General features: G+C 41.3%; 2 protein-coding genes across 2 annotated transcripts in view; one reads left to right on the forward strand and one right to left on the reverse strand.

Annotated features, from left to right (window-relative positions):
• The window catches only part of becn1 (beclin 1, autophagy related), a 29,288-nt gene extending 23,564 nt beyond the window's left edge, over positions 1–5,724 (reverse strand). The window contains exons 1-3 of the mRNA XM_067968907.1: positions 5,562–5,724; positions 4,146–4,274; positions 592–659 (exon numbers count right to left, since the gene is read on the reverse strand). Coding sequence (XP_067825008.1) covers positions 592–659; positions 4,146–4,272 — 195 coding nt within the window. The 5' untranslated portion in view covers positions 4,273–4,274; positions 5,562–5,724. The remainder of the gene's footprint in view (positions 1–591; positions 660–4,145; positions 4,275–5,561) is intronic.
• A 132-nt stretch (positions 5,725–5,856) lies between these two features.
• The window catches only part of psme3 (proteasome activator subunit 3), a 40,279-nt gene continuing 25,063 nt past the window's right edge, over positions 5,857–21,072 (forward strand). Inside the window, exons 1-4 of the mRNA XM_067968912.1 lie at positions 5,857–5,939; positions 9,158–9,190; positions 10,372–10,434; positions 11,069–11,176. Of these exons, the coding sequence (XP_067825013.1) occupies positions 5,898–5,939; positions 9,158–9,190; positions 10,372–10,434; positions 11,069–11,176 (246 nt within the window). The 5' untranslated portion in view covers positions 5,857–5,897. The remainder of the gene's footprint in view (positions 5,940–9,157; positions 9,191–10,371; positions 10,435–11,068; positions 11,177–21,072) is intronic.

Consider the following 21,072-nt stretch of genomic DNA (forward strand, 5'->3'; position numbering starts at 1 on the left):
TGGTGGTGCTAGTTGGAGGGAAAAATATAGCCTGGAACACCAAGAGAACTCCCTGGAACACCAAGAGAACTCCCTACTCGTCTCCATAAAGTGCCATGGGATCTTTGACATTGAACTGCCATTTTTAAAGACATCTCCAAAGATGCAGCGCTCCCTCATTCTGCTGTTTCATTTGGCAGAGAATACCTCCTCTTAGGCAGGAGCTAGTTTGAGCTGTTCTTTTGCATTTTTCCAGGTGAGGGTTCCATATCATGAATTTGAAAGTATTCCCTCCCCTAGACTACCAATTATACAAAAAGAAAGCAAGTACTGTACATATTTGGAAAGGTACAATGGAAACTTAGTCCTGGTTGCACCATAAAGCAGCTGCAAAACACTATCATACCAACACAATGTGTATTCTAAATGGCACGATCCATAACTTTAACTGCCTACAAGATTGCTTCCAGGACACGATACACTCAACATGCTTCAACAACACACAACATTCCAGAATATATTTAACACTTAAATAGTAGCCGAATGCCCAGTGAAAAAAATAAAATACCTGTGCTATGAAATTTGTTTGTAGATATCTAGTTCAGTTCTTACCTCTGCTAAGCTGCCATCTTCCACCCTGCCGCCTTCTGGTTTTACAGGAGTAACTGTAACTAAAGGAGCTGAAAAAAATTACCATTTTTTTTGTTACTGGACTTTTAATGCTTTTAAACATTGTTTTTCATTTGAATGTGTAATGATGAGTTTGGATGTACCATATGGCGTTTTCTATTACTTGAATAATTGCAATACATTTTTAAGAGGAAAAAAATTATATACATCATATACTAAAAATCTTGCATAAAGCATACACTTTCTTCCAATAATGCTATTTCTATCACCCTGCTCTGTCACACTTAAACATATCTATTCATTACCCTTACCTCTGATTCAAGTCTTCCAGCTCTGTCGCAAAGCTAGGTGGCACTGTTTTACACAGTGCCATCTGTCCCGACATCAGCATGTCACTGAAACCCTCAACCATGCTTTCATCATCTCCATTCTTGATTACACATATTGAATGCTCTCTGTCAAATTGTCACCCTCAATAAACACTGCTGCCCGTATCCTATCCCATATCAGGTCTCGTTCACCTATCACGCCATCCTCATTGATCTACATTGGCAACCAGCACCTCAAATTTAAAATTCTCATCCTTGTGTTTAAATCCTTCCATGGTCTTGTCCCTCCTTGTCTCTGTAGCTTCCTCCAGCCCTACAAGCAGACTCCCCCTCCCACAAACTTTCTGTTCCTCCGACACCAGCTACTTGTGCACCCCATCTCCCTTCGCCCACCACTGCCTTCGGCCACTAGGACCTAGACTCCAGAATTACCTCCCAGAACTCCTGCACCTCCAAAACCCTCATTAAATCAACCTTTTTGAGCAATCTTTCTTTACTAATCTCTCCTTTGGCTCAACAATCCTTATGTTTCTGTGAAATGCCTTGGGGCATTTTTCTATGTTAAAAGCACTATATAAATTCAAGTAGTTGTTACTAAGTACACAGTATGACTATTTAAGGTAGTTGAACTAAGTATTTTAAATAACATCTTCCCATTTCAGGGCTGTGAAAATACCATTCTAAGCTGGTGCTGCTGAGGGGCAGGATGAATTCATGAAGGATTACTTCATGGTTCTATCTGCCCTCTCAGGTGGATGTAAAAGATCCCATGGCGCTATTCAAAGAGCAGCAGAGTTAATATTTATCCCTCAACCAATACCACTAAAACGATTACCTGGTCATTATCACGTTGCTGTTTGTTGGACCTTGCTGTGCGCAAATTGATTGCCGCGTTTCCTACATTACAACAGGGACTACACTTCAAAATTACTTCATTGGCTGTAAAGCACTTTGGGAATTGCTGAGGAAAGGTGCTATATAAATACAAGTCTTTCTCTCTCTGCTACAAGGCCTTGTTCTCCCTCAACTATACTCAGGCCCTACCACAATAGTAACACTTTTGCCCATCCCTGGCGATTCCCACTCCTCCCATGCATGTATTTGGTTCAGGACACCTGCCCGCACCATCCCAACTACTCCTGGGCCCCGCTCCCACAACTCTGCTGCGATCCCGAATGAATATTTCACATCGGTATTTACGGTTGAGAAAGGCATGGATGTTAGGGAACTTGGGGAAATAAATAGTGATGTCTTGAGGAGTGTACATATTACAGAGAGGGAGGTGCTGGAAGTCTTAACGCGCATCAAGGTAGATAAATCTCCGGGACCTGATGAAATGTATCCCAGGACGTTATGGGAGGTTAGGGAGGAAATTGCGGGTCCCCTAGCAGAGATATTTGAATCATCGACAGCTACAGGTGAGGTGCCTGAAGATTGGAGGGCAGCAAATGTTGTGCCTTTGTTTAAGAAGGGCGGCAGGGAAAAGCCTGGGAACTACAGACTGGTGAGCCTGACATCTGTAGTGGGTAAGTTGTTAGAGGGTATTCTGAGGGACAGGATCTACAGGCATTTGGAGAGGCAGGGACTGATTAGGAACAGTCAGCATGGTTTTGTGAGAGGAAAATCATGTCTCACAAATTTGATTGAGTTTTTTGAAGGGGTAACCAAGAAGATAGATGAGGGCTGTGCAGTAGACGTGGTCTACATGGACTTCAGCAAAGCCTTTGACAAGGTACCGCATGGTAGGTTGTTACATAAGGTTAAATCTCACGGGATCCAAGGTGAGGTAGCCAATTGGATACAAAATTGGCTTGATGACAGAAGACAGAGGGTGGTTGTAGAGGGTTGTTTTTCAAACTGGAGGCCTGTGACCAGCGGTGTGCCTCAGGGATCGGTGCTGGGTCCGCTGTTATTTGTTATTTATATTAATGATTTGGATGAGAATTTAGGAGGCATGGTTAGTAAGTTTGCAGATGACACCAAGATTGGTGGCATTGTGGACAGCGAAGAAGGTTATCTAGGATTGCAACGGGATCTTGATAAATTCGGCCAGTGGGCCGATGAATGGCAGATGGAGTTTAATTTAGATAAATGTGAGGTGATCGAATTTGGTAGATCGAATCGGGCCAGGACCTACTCCGTTAATGGTAGGGCGTTGGGGAGAGTTATAGAACAAAGAGATCTAGGAGTACAGGTTCATAGCTCCTTGAAAGTGGAGTCACAGATGGATAGGGTGGTGAAGAAGGCATTCGGCATGCTTGGTTTCATTGGTCAGAACATTGAATACAGGAGTTGGGATGTCTTGTTGAAGTTGTACAAGACATTAGTAAGGCCACACTTGGAATACTGTGTACAGTTCTGGTCACCCTATTATAGAAAGGATATTATTAAACTAGAAAGAGTGCAGAAAAGATTTACTAGGATGCTACCGGGACTTGATGGTTTGACTTATAGGGAGAGGTTGGACAGACTGGGACATTTTTCCCTGGAGAGTAGGAGGTTAAGGGGTGACCTTATAGAAGTCTATAAAATAATGAGGGGCATAGATAAGGTAGATAGTCAAAATCTTTTCCCAAAGGTAGGGGAGTCTATAACGAGGGGACATAGATTTAAGGTGAGAGGGGAGAGATACAAAAGGGTCCAGAGGGGCAATTTTTTCACTCAAAGGGCGGTGAGTGTCTGGAACGAGCTGCCAGGGGCAGTAGTAGAGGCGGGTACAATTTTGTCTTTTAAAAAGCATTTGGACAGTTACATGGGTAAGATGGGTATAGAGGGATATGGGCCAAGTGCAGGCAATTGGGACTAGCTTAGTGGTATAAACTGGGCGACATGGACATGTTGGGCCGAAGGGCCTGTTTCCATGTTGTAACTTCTATGATTCTATTACAAGTCTTTTGTTTCAGTTCACTTCTACTCCCGTTTCCTCCCATCCAATCAACATAAAAAAAACTAAACAGCTGACAGACACACTAAATTAAACAAAACCACCACCAGCAACACAAACAGGTTAAACACTGACCATATCCCACAACTTCCCGTGAGCAACACGATGGGAGATCTATTGGTATATTACAAACATATCAGCACATCATTTAACATACTGCAGTGATTTGTTAAGTTCTATCAAGTTTAGTCAGGCAACTTTTTTTTTACACATACAAGCAATTTTAAAAGAACACAAACAGTGAAGTTATTACAATGGCATACCTGTAAGCTCCTGAATTGTGACTTTATCCAAGACATTGAAGGATGTATCCAGTTTTAGGGGTTGACTGCAGCGCTGGCACACAAAGCTCACCTGCATGGTGGAGCTTGAAGACTTTGACCCCTCCATGTCTATGCAAGAATAAAGATGAGAAAGCATGGAATAAAAGACAGTCCGGCCCATCAAGCCTATCCCTTCCACAGAATGTAAACAATTTGCCCCATTGTGGATTCTCCTTGACCAATTTAATCTGTGGAAAAGTTCTATATGAATTCTCCCTATTCAACAAATAAAACTACAGCATATTCAACCATAAAAACAAAAGGAAAATATTGCACTGTATATTTGAAACATAAACAGAATATGCTGGAAGCACTGAACAGGTCAAGTCTGTGGGGACAACAGAAATTAACATTTTGGGTGTAGACACTTCATCAGAATGATGACATTACAGATGCATAGCATTTATAAATGAACAGGACAATAGAAAAAAGGGAGTGAAGCATAGAGACAATGCATGAGACAATAGGAGGCACAATGAGAGAAATAAAAGACATTTGAGACAGTGAATATGTGAATAGCTAAGGTTGGGGGGAACAGAGAGAGGAGGTAAAGCAAATAGAAATAGAACTGGGAGAAACTGGCAAAGCAGAGCAGGATCCACCTGCCCAAGAATCTGGGAATAGAAAAAAAGCTGGTCAGTACCACAGATGCAGGCCCATCCGACAATGTGGTACTCCAACAGAGGTTCCCCATCCCAAGCACCAACCCATCTCTTCTCTCCCCCACAACACCACCACAACCATCAGCAATTTCTGATGATGGAGAATAAGTGGGACTATAGTTTAGGTCTGAAGCTATTAAAGTCAATAAAGGCTAGATGGCTACAAAGTGCCTATTGGAAAGGTTTGGTGATATTCCTCACCCTTACATCCCCACTATTTATCAGGTAAAAAGAAAATCATAAATGCTGTTACTCTAAAATATAAACAGAAAATGCTGGCAGCGCACAGCTCACTAAACATCAGAATTAATTGTTGAATCAAGTTAGCATACCCAAATTAGTAACCTTTAACTGTTCTAATGTTGTTCTACCTGAAACATTAACCCATATTTCGTTTTCAGATACACCCAGCATTTGTTTCTCCACTATTCAACCATTATCTGCTGCTTCCCCCTCCCCAACAAAAGATAGGAAAGCAGCTATTTCCAATTCTGCTATAGCAGTCGCAGGCTTAAAACCATTTAACTGTCTTTCTCTTCCAGATGCTGACAGACCTACTAAACATTTCCAATATGTCCTTTTTTTTTTAAAGAAACTGCCTGCAGTTGAAAACAAACAACGTCCAAAGACACCTTATTCCTATTCAGCCCCTGGATATATATATATATATATATATACACACACACACACACACCTCCAGCCTAGGTGATACTGAACAAGCTGCTGAATCCTCAGCTCATCTCACATCTTTAATTCTCTAACCCAAGTAGATCAGCATAAGGCCGTTAGAAACTTTCTATCCCCTTTTCCTCCTCTTCTAACTGAGCAATTTCCGCCTCCGATGTTGTTGTTGCTTTTTCCCCCCCCCCTTTTCCTCCCGATGCGGAAATGACAACACTTCCGGCTTTAATTGCTACTTCTTTGCTACTTTAAGGCAGCCAATGGGCTGGCGGGCGCGTGACGTCACCCCCCCCCCCCCTCCTCCTCCTCCCTCCCCTTGCGCTCGCGAGGATTCCGCTCACTTTGCAACATGTCGGGGCTCCTGAAGCTGGACAATGCGCTCAGGACCAAGGTAGGGCCCCGGCCCCGGCGCCGCCACCTCCCGTGTGTGCTCTCTCCTGGCCTGGAGTATGTTACTGTAAACCCCCGCCCCCCCCCGTGCGGATAGAGCCGGAGATAGGGGCGGCCCGGTGTGCCGGCATGTCCCGGTTGCCGCCTGCTCCACCATCACCTTGTCGCTGTTTCGTCCCCGATGCGTTTACACAAGCGGCAAATTTTATTTTATTTTTTTTTGATCTTAAACTTTATTAAAATGTGTTTTCATTGATTTTTGTCGGGAGTGCCCGAGCCTCGGGTTAAAGCACAAAGAAGGAACGGCCCCGGCACTAACCGCCTGGGATAAACGCATCAATGAGCGGCCGCGGCCTGTGTTCACTTCTTTAAGCGACCCGACATGTGGTTCAGAGTCATAGCGGCGGCCTGATGCATGCGGGATATGTGCAAGAGCCGAGGGCACAATCACTGGCTTTAAAATTGATAAAGAATAGTAACCAATTAAAGCTTATTAATTTAATATTCACCAACTCAATCAGATCACTGTTCATGAAAATAAATATGGCACTTCATGATACACAAACTATTGAATGATTTAATTGCATACCCAGTTTTATTAAAATGGGACAATGCTTCACTTTTTCATTCAAATTGCGATTGCACAATTAGTACTAGTTATTTTTTCCTCACTTTTACTCCATCTCCCCCTTTCAGAAGTCTCAAAACGTTGCTCTAACAATACCTTCTGTAACCTCTTCCCTCATTTCCTGCTGTCAAAACCCACTCCTAAATAAAGTACCTTGAACATTTTTAACTTTATGAATGCAAGTTGTTGCAGACACTCTCACTGTCCAGATTCATAGGGACTGTAAGTTTTGACTTGCTGAGATATGGATATGATGTTGGCTGCCTGCTGACATTTCACCCTAACGTATATTCCCTGAGAGCTTCAACAACAACTTGCATTTATAGAGATATGCAGTGTGATGGATGGTTTAGGAAATTAACAGTGCAGGAATATGGTGGTTAATGGCTCTGCTGCCAGTTGATGTGGGAGGCAAGATTTAGAAGACTATAGAGGATGCAAGCTGGAATGTAGGAGTGGAGGGGGTGCCAGATGTAGAATGGGACAAGGCCAAAGGATAAGTTAATAGGATAAATTAGTAGTTATTAAAGGTGATGGTTTATCTGGCAATTGGGGAGTCCAAAACTAGGGGACATAAATATAAGGTGATCACCAATGAATCCAATAAGGAATTTCAGATTTACCCAGACAGTGGTTAGAATGTGGAACTTGCTACCATATGGAGTAGTTGAGTCGAAAGCATAGATGCATTTAAGGGGAGGCTAGATGATGGAGAGAGGAATAGAAGGATATGCTAATAGGGTTAGATGAAATAGGGTGGGAGCAGGCTCGTGTGGCGCATAATCACCGGCATAAATCATTTGGGCTAATGGCCTGTTTCTGTACTGTAAATTCTATGTAATAATTCTATAACTTTAAAGACAATTAACTGCAGGCAAATATATATTTGATCCCAAGATAATCGCAATATACTGAATTGCTCTCATTTATTTCCAGTGTGTAGAATCACTGACCCAATATTATAATTTGTCATGATGCAACACCTTGTACACCTGCCTGCACTCTCGTAAACTCCAGCACGCAGGCATGGACTTCATTATCTGAGAAATTCCAGCAAAACATCATTTTGTCTGTGCATATGGCTGATTGTTTTAATTTTAGACTTGTTTTAGATTTAAGCTTGGGGAATAGTGACTTTTTATGGGTTGAGGTACAGAAACAAATAGTTTCTCCATTCCTTCTAACAAGCAGTTACATGTAGGTTATAAGTCAGCAATGTGTTTATTTGGATTCAACCTTGCTTAATCAGGCTGTTATTCAGGAGTGTCCAAGGAAATGTAGTAATTCAATCTATAGACCAAAAATTCACCAGAATATAAAAGTGTAAGATTTTTATACATCTGTATGTGTGGAGCTCGGACCTTTCATTCACTTTCTTTGGTAAAGGGAAACTTGGATAGGATAAGTTAGTGGTTGTTAAAGATGAAAGTTTGTAAGGCAATACATAATCTTGTTCTTGTGAAAAAATTGTGTTTCTGTTAACATTTTTTTTTAAATGTGAAAGAAATGTATGAGGGGCTCATTGTCAGCAAAAACAAGGCAGTGTGTAGGGAAGCTACTTTGTGGTGGTAGGTTTTACTCATACTCCAATCCTGATCCCCAGACATTTTAAGTTTTCTTTCAAGACTCCTGGCATCACAAATCCAAACAAACTTGTGTTAAATTACTTGCATTTCTACTCTTTTCAAAAAAAGATACCACGATCTATATTTGTCTTTCTTAAGTGTTTATATGGGATACATATGGTGTAACTTGTACATCATGCTTAACGATGATGGTTTCATTTCTGGATTTTGTGGTAGTACACATTGTTTTAATCCCAAACAATACTGAAAACTGCAGCTGTCACAGAAAATGATTTTTTACCTGAATCTTATCTATTTATAATATCAAATCTTCTGCATTAGCACTTTGTCTCTCAAATGTTTGCATTTGGTTCCCATAAACACCGGTTGTAGTTTTTTGCACTTTTATAATTCTGTTGCTCCACAGCTAACCTTTGTAACCAAACTAGGTTCTATTACATAAATTTGCAGGAGTATTTGATATAGCACAAGTAACTTAACAAGTGTTTTGGCATTTAATGCTGCCTCTACGAATCACTGTAATTCACAAATTGCACCTAACTTTGCTTTTTTTTAGGGAAGTCACATATACTTACTCTATGACCAGCTCCATCTCCCATGTAAAGACTGGACTAAAACCCTGAAATATGTCATACTCATGCCATCGTCATGTGCTTTTTATATTGCTGACAGCATTTAACAGTGCTACATATACTGCAGTGGTTTTCAAATCTATCTAAGCATGATCCCCAGCAAATATAGCCATATTCCTGGGGATCCATTGTACTCCCATCTGAAAGACAATATCAGCTAACCAAGGAGAACAATGCATTTACTGTTAGTACGTCAACAGATCAAAAAAAGAGAACTTATGCCAGATTGACAGAAATCTGATGAAAGATTGATGGAAATCTGATCTTTGCAGATAGGATCTGGGGACCCCTGTTTGAAATCTATGCAATGCTGTGATGAGTTCTTCAAATTACACTAGCCATAAAATAACTTGTTTTTCTTCTCTCTGTTTAGGTTGATGCTTTTAGGGAGCGAATCACCGCTGAAGTAAGTAGTAATTTAGTTTACACTTAACAGGATTTATGTTCAGAACAAAAATCGCATTTGAAATGGCTATTTATATCACTTAATTGTTTTCACTCTGTTTTGCATCCAACCAATACCATCCACTATTCGCTCCCAAGTGAGGAGACAACCAGCTCCCAGGTCTTTGCCTTAAGCTTCCAACTGGGAGCATGAGAATAGCTACTGATGACTTGCTTACTGATTTTACAAATAAACCTGGTTAATATTATTCTGTGATTATCAGTGTGAGGGATGTTACCGTTGGGAGAATGGGCAATTTTCAGCGGTGGGGAGGGTTGTCATCCAGGTGGTCAGTTAATGCCCTGTCATTTGTGCTGTTTTGTGATTCAGTGGGAGAAGGACATGGAGTGATGGCAGACACGAGAGAGATCACACTTATAACCTTTGGTGTGATTTGGAAGAGATCTGATTCGATAGTCCTGTGGGGTCTCGGCAATGCAGCAGACAGATTAGATTTCTTTTCCCTCCAGCTTCCTACTTAGTTACAGCAATGTATTTGTAGGGAGATGCAAACTGGAAGCTGGACATCTCCCAGCGGATGATGGAAAGTTAATGGGTGATTTGTCAATAGATTGCTAAATGCTGCGTTATGACCATTTCAGAACGGCAGTGGCGGTGGACTGAGATTTGATGCCTGCCCATCCACATGACTAAGTGGTGCATGATCCAAGATGACCATGTGTCTGGGCGTCAAAATACAGGCTTCATGATCTTAAAACAAAACTGACCAAACATTTTTCATTCTTACAATCCTCCCAAGAAGGAGGCTCATCCCTCACATCTCTGCTAGTATCTAGGTGCTGGAGGTCAAATTAATTTTCTTCCTAACCATAACTCTACCTAGCTATATAAAGGTGTGTGTGAATATAAAAATGCCTCAGTTTTCAATGGGTTAAATATTAAAAGCTAACGGTCTGAGGTATGTTGACCTTTTGCTGTTATTATACATGGAAATGTGTGAATAAGCTTGAAGATTTTTCATATAGATCCATAAAATATATAATAAAGCAATAGAATACACTTGTCATTTGCGTGTTACAGGTGCATTAGTTAAAACAGTTTGCAGCTCTTGGTACTGTATTTATGGAAACAGTCAGTTTCATGAGTTTCTTTTTGATTTACATTTTTATTTTGCGCTTTAGGCAGAAGACTTAGTTGCAAGTTTCTTTCCAAAGAAGCTATTGGAACTAGATGGTTTTCTGAAGGTAAGATTCACAATCATTTGCTGGATGTGAATAAGTTATTGATTTTAGGGTAAATTCGCCAATCCCAGCGGGAAACGCTCAACAAACGCAGGGCTTACAATGTTGAGCAACTGAATTTCCAACCCGCAATCCTTTCAAGTGTGGAATTTATTGCTTTGTGTGGACCTACAATAATTGCCATCCTTAAATGACAAACGTATGCTTAAAATCCTCCTTTAAATACTCATGTATTGTCTGTTAGTTTTCTACTGACCTATTCACCATTTAATAAAGAAATTTGACAGTCTATTCCTCATAATTGTCTTTCTTGTGCTACAAATAATTGTGCAATAACTTGAATTAAGCAATGTAAATAACCCATGAAAGTGTTGAACTAGAAATATTGGAGGTCCTTACTATGTATGTACAGTATTGTAATGAGCACTTTAATTTGTAACTAGCGATGTAAAAGTTGAATCATTTGACTCTTCTTGAAAGTATCTCATTATCGTTTGTAGCCAATACAAATAGAAATTAACTCACTTTTTTAATCACAGGATTTGCACTATTGCCTTATCCATGCTGACTGGCTTCATGATAAAATGTATGGTCAATGTGGTTTTTTTGTAAATTAACTAAGATAAATTCTTTCTAGGAATCCCTCTTGAATATTTCGGATTTGGCTACCATTCATTCAGACCTCAACTTGCCTGTGCCAGAACCTATAATGCTCACCAACAGCCATGATGGTTTGGATAGTGCAGTGAGTATTTCGGGAGGAGAGAAAATGTGAGGTCTATCTTGGGACAATTACTGTGAATGTGAACTTAAGGGAGTAGCAACTGACCTTGAAAGCTGGCAAAATTAACCAAATCTGGCCGTTTCCAGTGCTGCCATTTTGTTTTAAAATAGCTTTTCAAATTTATAGCTTAGAATCCATGTTCGATAAAGTAACAAATTGTGCCTAGTTCAACTTAGATGGTTGCATCATTGTGTATATTTGTCTGTTCTAAGCTGCAATTGTTGGCTGCCCATCACAGTGAGCAAGTCAATGTTAGGTTTTTGCCCCCTACTAGGCTAAATATATATATATTGGGTTTTTACAGGATAATCCATATCCAGATCCCTTTAAACAAGCTCAAAAACTAGGAAACAATGAGACTTTGGTTTAATGTTTTTTAATCATATATAACCCCACTACATACAGTGACCATGAGATTACTGGTACAACAATTTGCATTTATATAGCGCCTTTAACGTAGTAAAATGTCCCGAGGCACTTCACAGGAGCGTTACCAAACAAAATTTGGTGCCGAGCCACATAAGGAAGTATTAGGACAGATGACCAAAAGCTTGGTCAAAGGAGTAAGTTTTAAGGAGCATATTAAAGGAGGAGAGAGAGGCAGAGAGGTTTAGGGAGGGAATTCCAGAGCTCAGGGTCTAGGCAGCTGAAGGCACGGCCGGCAATGGTGGAGCAATTAAAATCGGAGATGCGCAAGAGGCAAGAATTGGAGGAGCACAGAGATCTCGGAGGGTTGTAGGGCTGGAGGAGGTTACAGATATAGGGAGGGGTGAGGCCATGGAGGGATTTGAAAACAAGGATGAGAATTTTAAAATCAAGGCGTTTCCTGGGCTGACCAGGAGCCAATGTAGGTCAGCGAGCACAGGGATGATGGGAGAATGGGACTTGGTGCAAGTTAGGACATGGGCAGCAGAGTTTTGGATGAGCTCAAGTTTATGGAGGGTGGAAGATGGAAGGCTGACCAGGAGAGCATTGGAATAGTCCAGTCTAGAGGTAACATAAGAAATAGGAGCAGGAGTAGGCCAAACGGCCCCTCGAGCCTGCTTCGCCATTCAGTCAGATCATGGCTGATCTTTGACTTCAACTCCACTTTCCCGCCCGATCCCCGTATCCCTTGATTCCCCTAGAGTCCAAAAATCTATCCATCTCAGCTTTGAATATACGTGACGTCTCAGCATCTAGAGCACTCTGGGATGGCGAATTCCAAAGATTCACAACCCTCTGAGTGAAGAAATTCCTCCTTATCTCAGTCTTAAATGGCTGACCCCGTATCCTGCGATTATGCCCCCCTCTAGTTCTAGACTCTCCAGCCAGGGGAAACAACCTCTCAGCACCTATCCTGTCAAGCCCCCTCAGAAGCTTTTATGTTTCAATGAGATCTCCTCTATTTCTCCTAAACTCCAGAGAGTATTGGCCCATTCTACTCAACCTCTCCTCACAGGACAGCCCTCTCATCCCACAAATTAATCTAGTGAACCTTCATTGCATCGCCTCTAAGGCAAGTATATCCTTCCTTAGATAAGGAGACTAAAACTGTACACAGTACTCCAGGTGAGGTCTCACCAAAGCCCTGTACAATTGTAGTAAGACTTCTTTACTCTTGTACTCCAACACCCTTGCAATAAAGGCCAACATGCCATTTGCTTTCCTAATTGCCTGCTGTACCTGCATACTAACTTTTTGTGTTTCTTGTACCAGGACACCCAAGTCTCCCTGGACACCAACATTTAATAGTTTCTCACCATTTTAAAAAATATTCTGCTTTTCTATTCTTCCCACCAAAGTGAATAACCTCACATTTCCCCACATTATACTCCATCTACCCCCTTCTTGCCCATTCACTTAACCTGTCTATATCCCTTTGCAGACTCTTTGTGTCCTCCTCACAGCTTACTTTCCCACCTAGTTTTGTATCGTCAGCAAACTTGGTTACATTACACTCGGTCCCTTCACCCAAGTCATTAATATGACCACTCCTTTTCTTGATATATATTAATGACTTGGACTTGGGTGTACAGGGCACAATTTCAAAATTTGCAGATGACACAAAACTTGGAAGGGTAGTAAACAGTGAGGAGGATAGTGATAGACTTCAAGTGGATATAGACAGGCTGGTGGAATGGGCGGACACGTGGCAGAGGAAATTTAACGCAGAAAAATGCAACGCGATACATTTCAGAAGGAAGAACGAGGAGAGGCAATATAAACTAGAGGGCACAATTCTAAAAGAGGTACAGGAACAGAGAGATCTAGTGGTATATGTACACAAATAGTTAAAAGTGGCAGGGCAGGTTGAGAAAGCGGTTAAAAAAGCATATGGGATCCTGGACTTTATAAATAGAGGCATAGAGTACAAAAATATGGAAGTCATGATGAACCTTTATAAAACACTGATTAGGCCACAACTGGAGTATTGTGTCCAGTTCTGGGCACCTCACTTTAGGAAAGACGTGAAGGCCTTTGAGAGGGTGCAGAAGAGATTTATTAGAATGATTCCAGGGATGAGGGACTTTAGTTATGTGGATAGACTGGAGAAGCTGGGGTTGTTCTCCTTGGAACAAAGATGGTTGCGAGGAGATTTGATCGAGGTATTCAAAATCATGAAGGGTCCAGACAGAGTAGATAGAGAGAAACTGTTCCCATTGGCGGAAGGGTCAAGAACCAGAGGACATAGATTTAAGGTGACTGGCAGAAGAACCAAAGGTGACATGAGGAAAACTCTTTTACACAACGAGTGGTTAGGAGCTGGAATGCGTTGCTCGAGGGGGTGGTGGAGGCAGATTCAACCATGGCTTTCAAAAAGGGATTGGATAAGTACTTGAAAGGAAAAAATTTGCAGGGCTACGGGGATAGGGTGGGGGAATGTGACTAACTGGATTTCTCTTGCATAGAGCTGGCGCAGACTTGATGGGCTGAATGGCCTCCTTCCGTGCTGTAACCTTTCAAGGATTCTATTCAGTGATATAGATGGTAAATAGCTGAGGCCCAAGCACCGATCCTTGCGGTACACCACTAATTACAGCCTGCCAACCTGAAAATGAACCGTTTATCTCTATTCTCTGTTTTCTGTCCGTTAACCAATCCTCTATCCATGCTCATATATTGCCCCCAACCCCATGAGCCCTTATCTTGCATAAAAACCTTTCATGTGGCACTTTATCGAATGCCTTTTGAAAATTCAAATATACTACATCCACTGGTTCCCCTTTATCTATGCTGCTAGTTACATCTTCAACAAACTCTAATAAATTTGTCGAACACAATTTCCCTTTCATAAAACCACGTTGACTCTGTCTAATCATATTATGATTTTCTAAATGCCCTGTTACCACTTCCTTAATAATGGATTCCAGCATTTTCCTGATGACTGATGTCAGGCTAACTGGCCTGTAGTTCCCTGTTTTCTCACTCCCTCCTTTCTTGAATAGCGGGGTTACATTTGCTACCTTCCAATCTCCTGGGACCGTTCTAGAATCTAGGGAATTTTGGAAGATCATAACCAATGCATCCACTATCTCTGCAGCCACCTCTTTTAGAACCTTTGGATGTAGGCTATCAGATCCATGGGATTTATCAGCTTTTAGTCCCATTAGTTTCTCAAGTACTTTTTCTCTTCTGATAATTACAAAGGAATAGATGAGGGTTTCAGCAGCAGATGAGCAGAGGCAGGGGTGGAGACAGGCGATGTTATGGAGGTGGAAGTCGGCGGTCTTGGTGATGGAGCGGATATGTGGTTCGAAGCTCATCTCAGGGTCAAAGAGGACGCCAAAGTTGCGAACGGTCTGATTCAGCTTCAGACAGTGGACAGGGAGAGGGATGGAGTCAGTGGCTAGGGATCGGAGTTTGCAGCGGGGACCAAAGACAATGGCTTTGGTCTTCCCAATATTTAGTTGGAGGACATTTTTGCTCCTCCAGTACTGGATGTCAGACAAGCAATGTGACAAATGAGAGACAGTTGAGGGAGGTGATTGTGAGGTAGAGCTGGGCGTCATCAGCGTACATGTGGAATCTGGTGTGTTTTCGGATGATGTAGCCGAGGGGCAGCAAGTAGATGAGAAATAGGAGGGGCCAAGGATAGATCCTTGGGGGACTCCGTAGGTAACGGTGCGGGAACGGGAAGAGAAACCTTTGCAAGTGTTTCTCTGGGTACAGACAGATACTTACGGGGGGACCCATTAGGAAAAGTTGTAAGCGCGTAGTTCTAATCTGTTTACGCTGGTTGAAGCTAGACGTTCAAGTCTCCCTGAGCTTTAGTGTGTTGTACCATTTATAATAGTAACGTCTTGCTAGCATGATGATAACAAGACAACACGTTCTGGTTATTTTTAATTAATACATAACGCGTTAAGTCATCTTGTCCTTGCGGATTATTAGTTCATTAATCCTTGTTCACAGGTTTTAATCTTGTCTTGAACATAACCTCTTAGAACCTGCTTATATTGCAGATTCTTGGCTTTAATTTGTAAGTGTCTTTAATATTTAGAAATGTTTAACAAAAGTTATTAGAATTATTGGGGTCTTTCCCACCTGGCCTACCCCGTCTACATTTCCCCACCTCGTGGCTCGAAAAGATTTTTTTTCTAGCCTCGAAGGTCAGTGCAAACATTTCCATTACATTCTTTCTTCTGTTAACATGTTATGTTAAGAGTTCTCTTAATCAAACAGACCTTCACCATAAGGGCAATTAGCAGCATCATATGCAATACCAACAGGAAAGCAGAGGCTGTTCTTATCCGGGAATGTTGTCCTGTATTGTACACTATCTCCCACCAGGGGTCATCACCCAGAGTGCCAATAGACCACTCAATGTTATCATTTTGTTGCATATGTACAAAATGTTTTTGCGAGGTGCTAAAGCAATGTAATATAGATTTAAGGCTCAAGGAAAGGAGTTGAATTGAATGGCCAAAACTTACGATTGCTCGCAGTGCTTCTATCTGGGGGGTAATGTTGTGGCCTCTTACATGCACCAATACTTTATCCCCAATTTTAGTCACATTGGTTGGTGTACGGCAAACTGTTGACCACCCAATTGGGCATGAAGTGTCCCCTTGTGTGTAGTGCTTCTCATTAGTTGTAACACAATACCTTCCCGTCTCCGAGTAGGTGATGTTGGTCTTTTTTGAATTCCATCGAGCAATTTGAATAGTATAATTAGGGGATTCTTCATCCAAGGTGAAACCACAGGCTGGCAGTGCGCTTTGTAAAACGTCACATCTGCACAACCAGTCCCCACTTCTGGAACAGCATGAAGTATCTGGTACTTTCCAGATCCCTTCCTTTCCCCTTACTAATATCCTCGGATAGTTCGGTACGGTACGATAGTAGGGTACGGTAGCATAGTGGTTATGTTACTGGACTAGTAATCCAGAGGCCTGGACTAATAATCCAGAGTCATGAGTTCAAATCCCGCCACGGCAGCTGGGAAATTTAAATTCAATTAATTAAATAAAAACATCTGGAATAAAAAAACTAGTATCAGTAATGGTGGCCATGAAACTACCAGATTGTTGTAAAAATCCATCTGGTTCACTAATGTCCTTTAGGGAAGGAAACCTGCCACCCTTACCTGGTATGGCTGATATGTGACTCCAGTCCCACATCAATGTGGTTAAGTCTTAATCGCCCTCTGAAGCCATTCAGTTGTACAATCAAGAAGGCGGCTCACCACCACCTTCTCAAGGGTAATTAGGGATGGGCAATAAATGCTGGCTTTGCCAGGGACGCCCACATCCCATGAACAAATTTTTTTTTTAAAGTTCACAAATTTCTTGTGTATATCATCCTCCAAAAGGCCTATTGACTCAACTTTGAGTACTTCCATTGGTTTCTCATCAACAGATAGCAATGGTATTGCCACTATCTCAGGAACCAGTCCCCAAATAATGTCACTTTGCTTGCAGGGCTTCCTGGCATTAAACGCTGATCCATATCTTTGCACCTTACACCAATCCGTATCCCCATCAGATCTCCAGATTTTAGTTTGTTTGTCCAATATAAAATTTAGGATCCAATTGTTTTCCATATCCGTTAACCCCTTTTGAACTTGATTCAGCACATACCCTCCAAACATATCGCAAGTTATTGCCTTTGAGATCAGTTGTTCTGAATGTTTACAGCAGTAACTTTATCCCTAACCTTTTCCTTGAAGTAGCTCTTTTAATTGGTTGCGTATTGTTCCATCATGTTCCCCCATTGCCTCTATATCAACCTTGTTCCATGCCTCTGTAGCCTCAGCTGCTCCTTTACCTATTCATTCTCCTAATTCTCTCTTAACTCTCGGACCCTCATCTTTTTCCTGACCTGGCATCAAAGGGGGCCATGATTCATCTAAATCTCTTCCCGAATTGCGCTTAGTAAAATCGTGTACCTTTTCTCTTAGCATTACATGATAAAAATCAAGATATGTTCAATTACGTAATGTGGAAGCAAAGGTACAGAGTAAAAGTTTAACAGAGTAGGAATAATCTCAAATCGGAAATCATTATATAAAGCTTCAAGTGTACGTGTAACTACAAGTCCATTTATAGGTCCTTCCAGAAGATGGGAGCATTGATCCTGCTTTTTCTCTCAAGCTTTCCAATTCAGTTTTATTTGCGTTGACCAAAGTTTTTATGCTAAGTCCAGAGTCTTAAAGTCCATATTGTTCAAAATGACACCAATATTTGCCTTCATGTCGGTGCCAGAAAAATGAGAAATTTAGAGTTCGTATACAGTTCTAATATTTTCAGCTACCCTCGCATATCATTGTACCCATGTGTGGAACACCCACACTACCAATTTTTTTGCCAACTAGGGTTCCATCTTGACTCATCCTCTAGTTTCCTCGGGAAGAAATACACATCTAGGTTAGTCTGCAAGTTGTGCCCGGTGATGTTACATTCAAGGACGACTCAACTACCACTTGTCAGATTATACCATATGCTCCATCTATAGCCTCTGACTCTGAGTGATGTACGCCCCCACTCTCCATGGCTTATAGCTGCCATCAGTACGATCAGTATTCCCACGGATACCTGCAGAAGACAAAAACAAAGAAAACCATCAGCGGTTCCAAGAACCCCTGATGAGTTTAATCTAGGGCACCTTCAAATGATTTCAACTGTATATTGTGGGAGCCACTTATCAGTGCCTGATTTGCCATTTGATACTCCACACATGTTACACCTTTGTTAAAGTACATCTGCATCTTTTTCTGATTTGACTACTTGCTGCTGCAACCTGTTTATGTATTTCCTCCATGTGTTGACCCAACTGCTGCACCCACTGTTCTGTGGCTACTGCCTGTTTCTGTAATCCTGTCATGAGTGTAGAGAAAAGATACTCTGGTAGCCGCATGTGCAGCCTGTCATTGCCTCTAAGGATGGCACCCCTGTACTTGAGGCGACATTCCCACGGATAGCCATTAAAATCAGGGGTATCTTTAAATCCCAATCTTTTCCTGACTCTTCAACCACCTTTTCCAACACTGTTTTGATGGTACAAATTGCTCTTTCTACCTGACCTAATGCCTGAGGGTGAGATGGAATGTGAAATTTTTGGTCCATCCCCAGTACTGTGCACACTACTTACATTACCTGTCCTACAAATGCTACACCGTTGGCGCTGTCTATTACCTGTGGCGTACCCCACCTCGAAAGAACTTGTTCAACAAGTACTTTCTCAGTCGCTAAAGCAGTACAGTGATAAGTAGAAATAGCTTCGACCTTCTTAATGTGCAAGCCACCCTGCTGGACAAGGTACTCTGGGTAATCCTACGCACCACCATTGACACGGTCCCGAAGACTATGATCACCTGGAGTAAGGAACAGAAAATCCATTGTGGTTCTTTGGGAGAGCCCCGGAATGGGTTAATCTGCGTAGCATGCATTTGTCAAATTTTTGATTTCCTTCTATCATTTCAGTTGGTAAATGTCTTCACCCAGAATTGCAACTTGGCAATAGAAGTAAAGGGCTAATTACAGCTTGGCAAAACCTTGGGGGTGGAGTCAGCCATCACGCAGACTTGCTGTACTCTCTTTTACTTTTTTTTTCTCTTGTGCGTTTAACGGTGCCATAACATTTAGGAAATGCAAATCTGTTAAAACAAACTGAAACTAGTAGTACATTGAGTTACATCGAAACCACAGCGCGGAAAAAGGCCATTCGGCCCAATTGGTCCATGCTCCACACGAACCTCCTCTCTCCCTACTTCATTTGAGCCTATCAGTATACCCTTCTATTCCTTTCTCCCTTATGTGCTTATCTAGTTTCCCCTTAAATGCATCTATGCTATTTGCCTCAACTACTCCTTATGGTAGTGCATTCCACATTCTTACCACTCTTTGGGTAAAGAAGTTTCTCCTGAATCCTCTATTGGATTTATTAACGACTATTTTATATTTATGACCTCTAGTTTTGGACTCCCCCACAGTGGAAACATTTTCTCTACATCTATCCTATCAAATCCTTTCATTATCTTAATGATCTCTATCAGGTCACCCCTCATCCTTCTCTTTTCTAGAGAGAAGAGCCCCAGCCTATTCAGCCTTTCCCGATAAGAATATGCTCTTAGTTCTGGTCTCATCCTTGTGAATTTTGTTTTACACCCTCTCCAATGCCTCTATATCCTTTCTATAATATAGAGACCAGAACTGTGCACAATTCTCCAAGTGTGGCCTAACCAAGGTTCTATACAAGTTTAACATAACTTATCTGCTTTTCAATTCTATCCCTCTAGAAATGAACTCCAGTGCTTGATTTGCCTTTTTTATGGCCTTAATAACCTGCGTCGCTACTTTGTGATTTGTAACATCACTATTAACTTTCATATTTCTGTGAAATACAATTCTGTTGGGGAAAACAGAATTTTAGTTCATCTCATTTAAAAATAAAAAGATTTTTTTTTTACCTGACCCTGTCTCATGTGTTCACAAGGATATACCTACAAATATTTCAGATTAAACCCAATTTTTGTTAAATCATGATGTGGAGATGCCGGTGATGGACTGGGGTGGACAAATGTAAGGAATCTTACAACACCAGGTTATAGTCCAACAAATTTATTTTAAAATCACAAGCTTTCGGAGATTATCCCCTTCGTCAGGTGAATGAGTGCAAAGTTGCGATTTGAGAACCTTTCACTCATTCACCTGACGAAGGGGATAATCTCCGAAAGCTTGTGATTTTAAAATAAATTTGTTGGACTATAACCTGGTGTTGTAAGATTCCTTACATTTGTTAAATCAGTTATCCCTGTTTTGTAGTTGAGAGGTGTTCAATGCCCTTACATTATTAACTCTTTGATAGTGCAGTCCAATCAAAATATGTCTCCAGACTGTTGCCATAGAGATGTCAGAAGACCCTTCAGAACTTTCTTGGACTCGGACCTTTTTTGACCACAAGATCCCAAAGGGTGCTGCTCATTAGCAATCTTAATCCATTACATCCAGGCTGAATTAACAATTGTAATTTCTTTAACAATAGACCAAAATGAATGAGACAAAGCCACAATACTGTAAATCTATCTAACGTTCTTAATGTTAACTCAGCTACGGCTTACTTACAAAAGAGATAACACTGAACAAGCTGGAAAGAGAGTGGAGCCAACAAAGAGCACTCACACAGGCTTTTAAAGAGACAATACACTGAAAACAAAAGAACTCCTGTAGCTTTAACAACAGAAGCATCTTCCCCTTTCACCTTCTTTATTCCATCATAGACTCATTTATCCTTTTCACCGAAACCAATTTTCAATTTCTGATGTTTGCTACTTAACCCCATTCTGTACTGTTTCAAAACCTCAAACCTACAGTCTGTGTCTTCACCCAAGTTTGGTTTAGCCAATAAATCATTTAATGTACCACCTGCTTGGCATA

The sequence above is a fragment of the Heptranchias perlo genome, chromosome 30, assembly GCF_035084215.1.
Source record: "Heptranchias perlo isolate sHepPer1 chromosome 30, sHepPer1.hap1, whole genome shotgun sequence".
NCBI lineage: Eukaryota > Metazoa > Chordata > Chondrichthyes > Hexanchiformes > Hexanchidae > Heptranchias > Heptranchias perlo.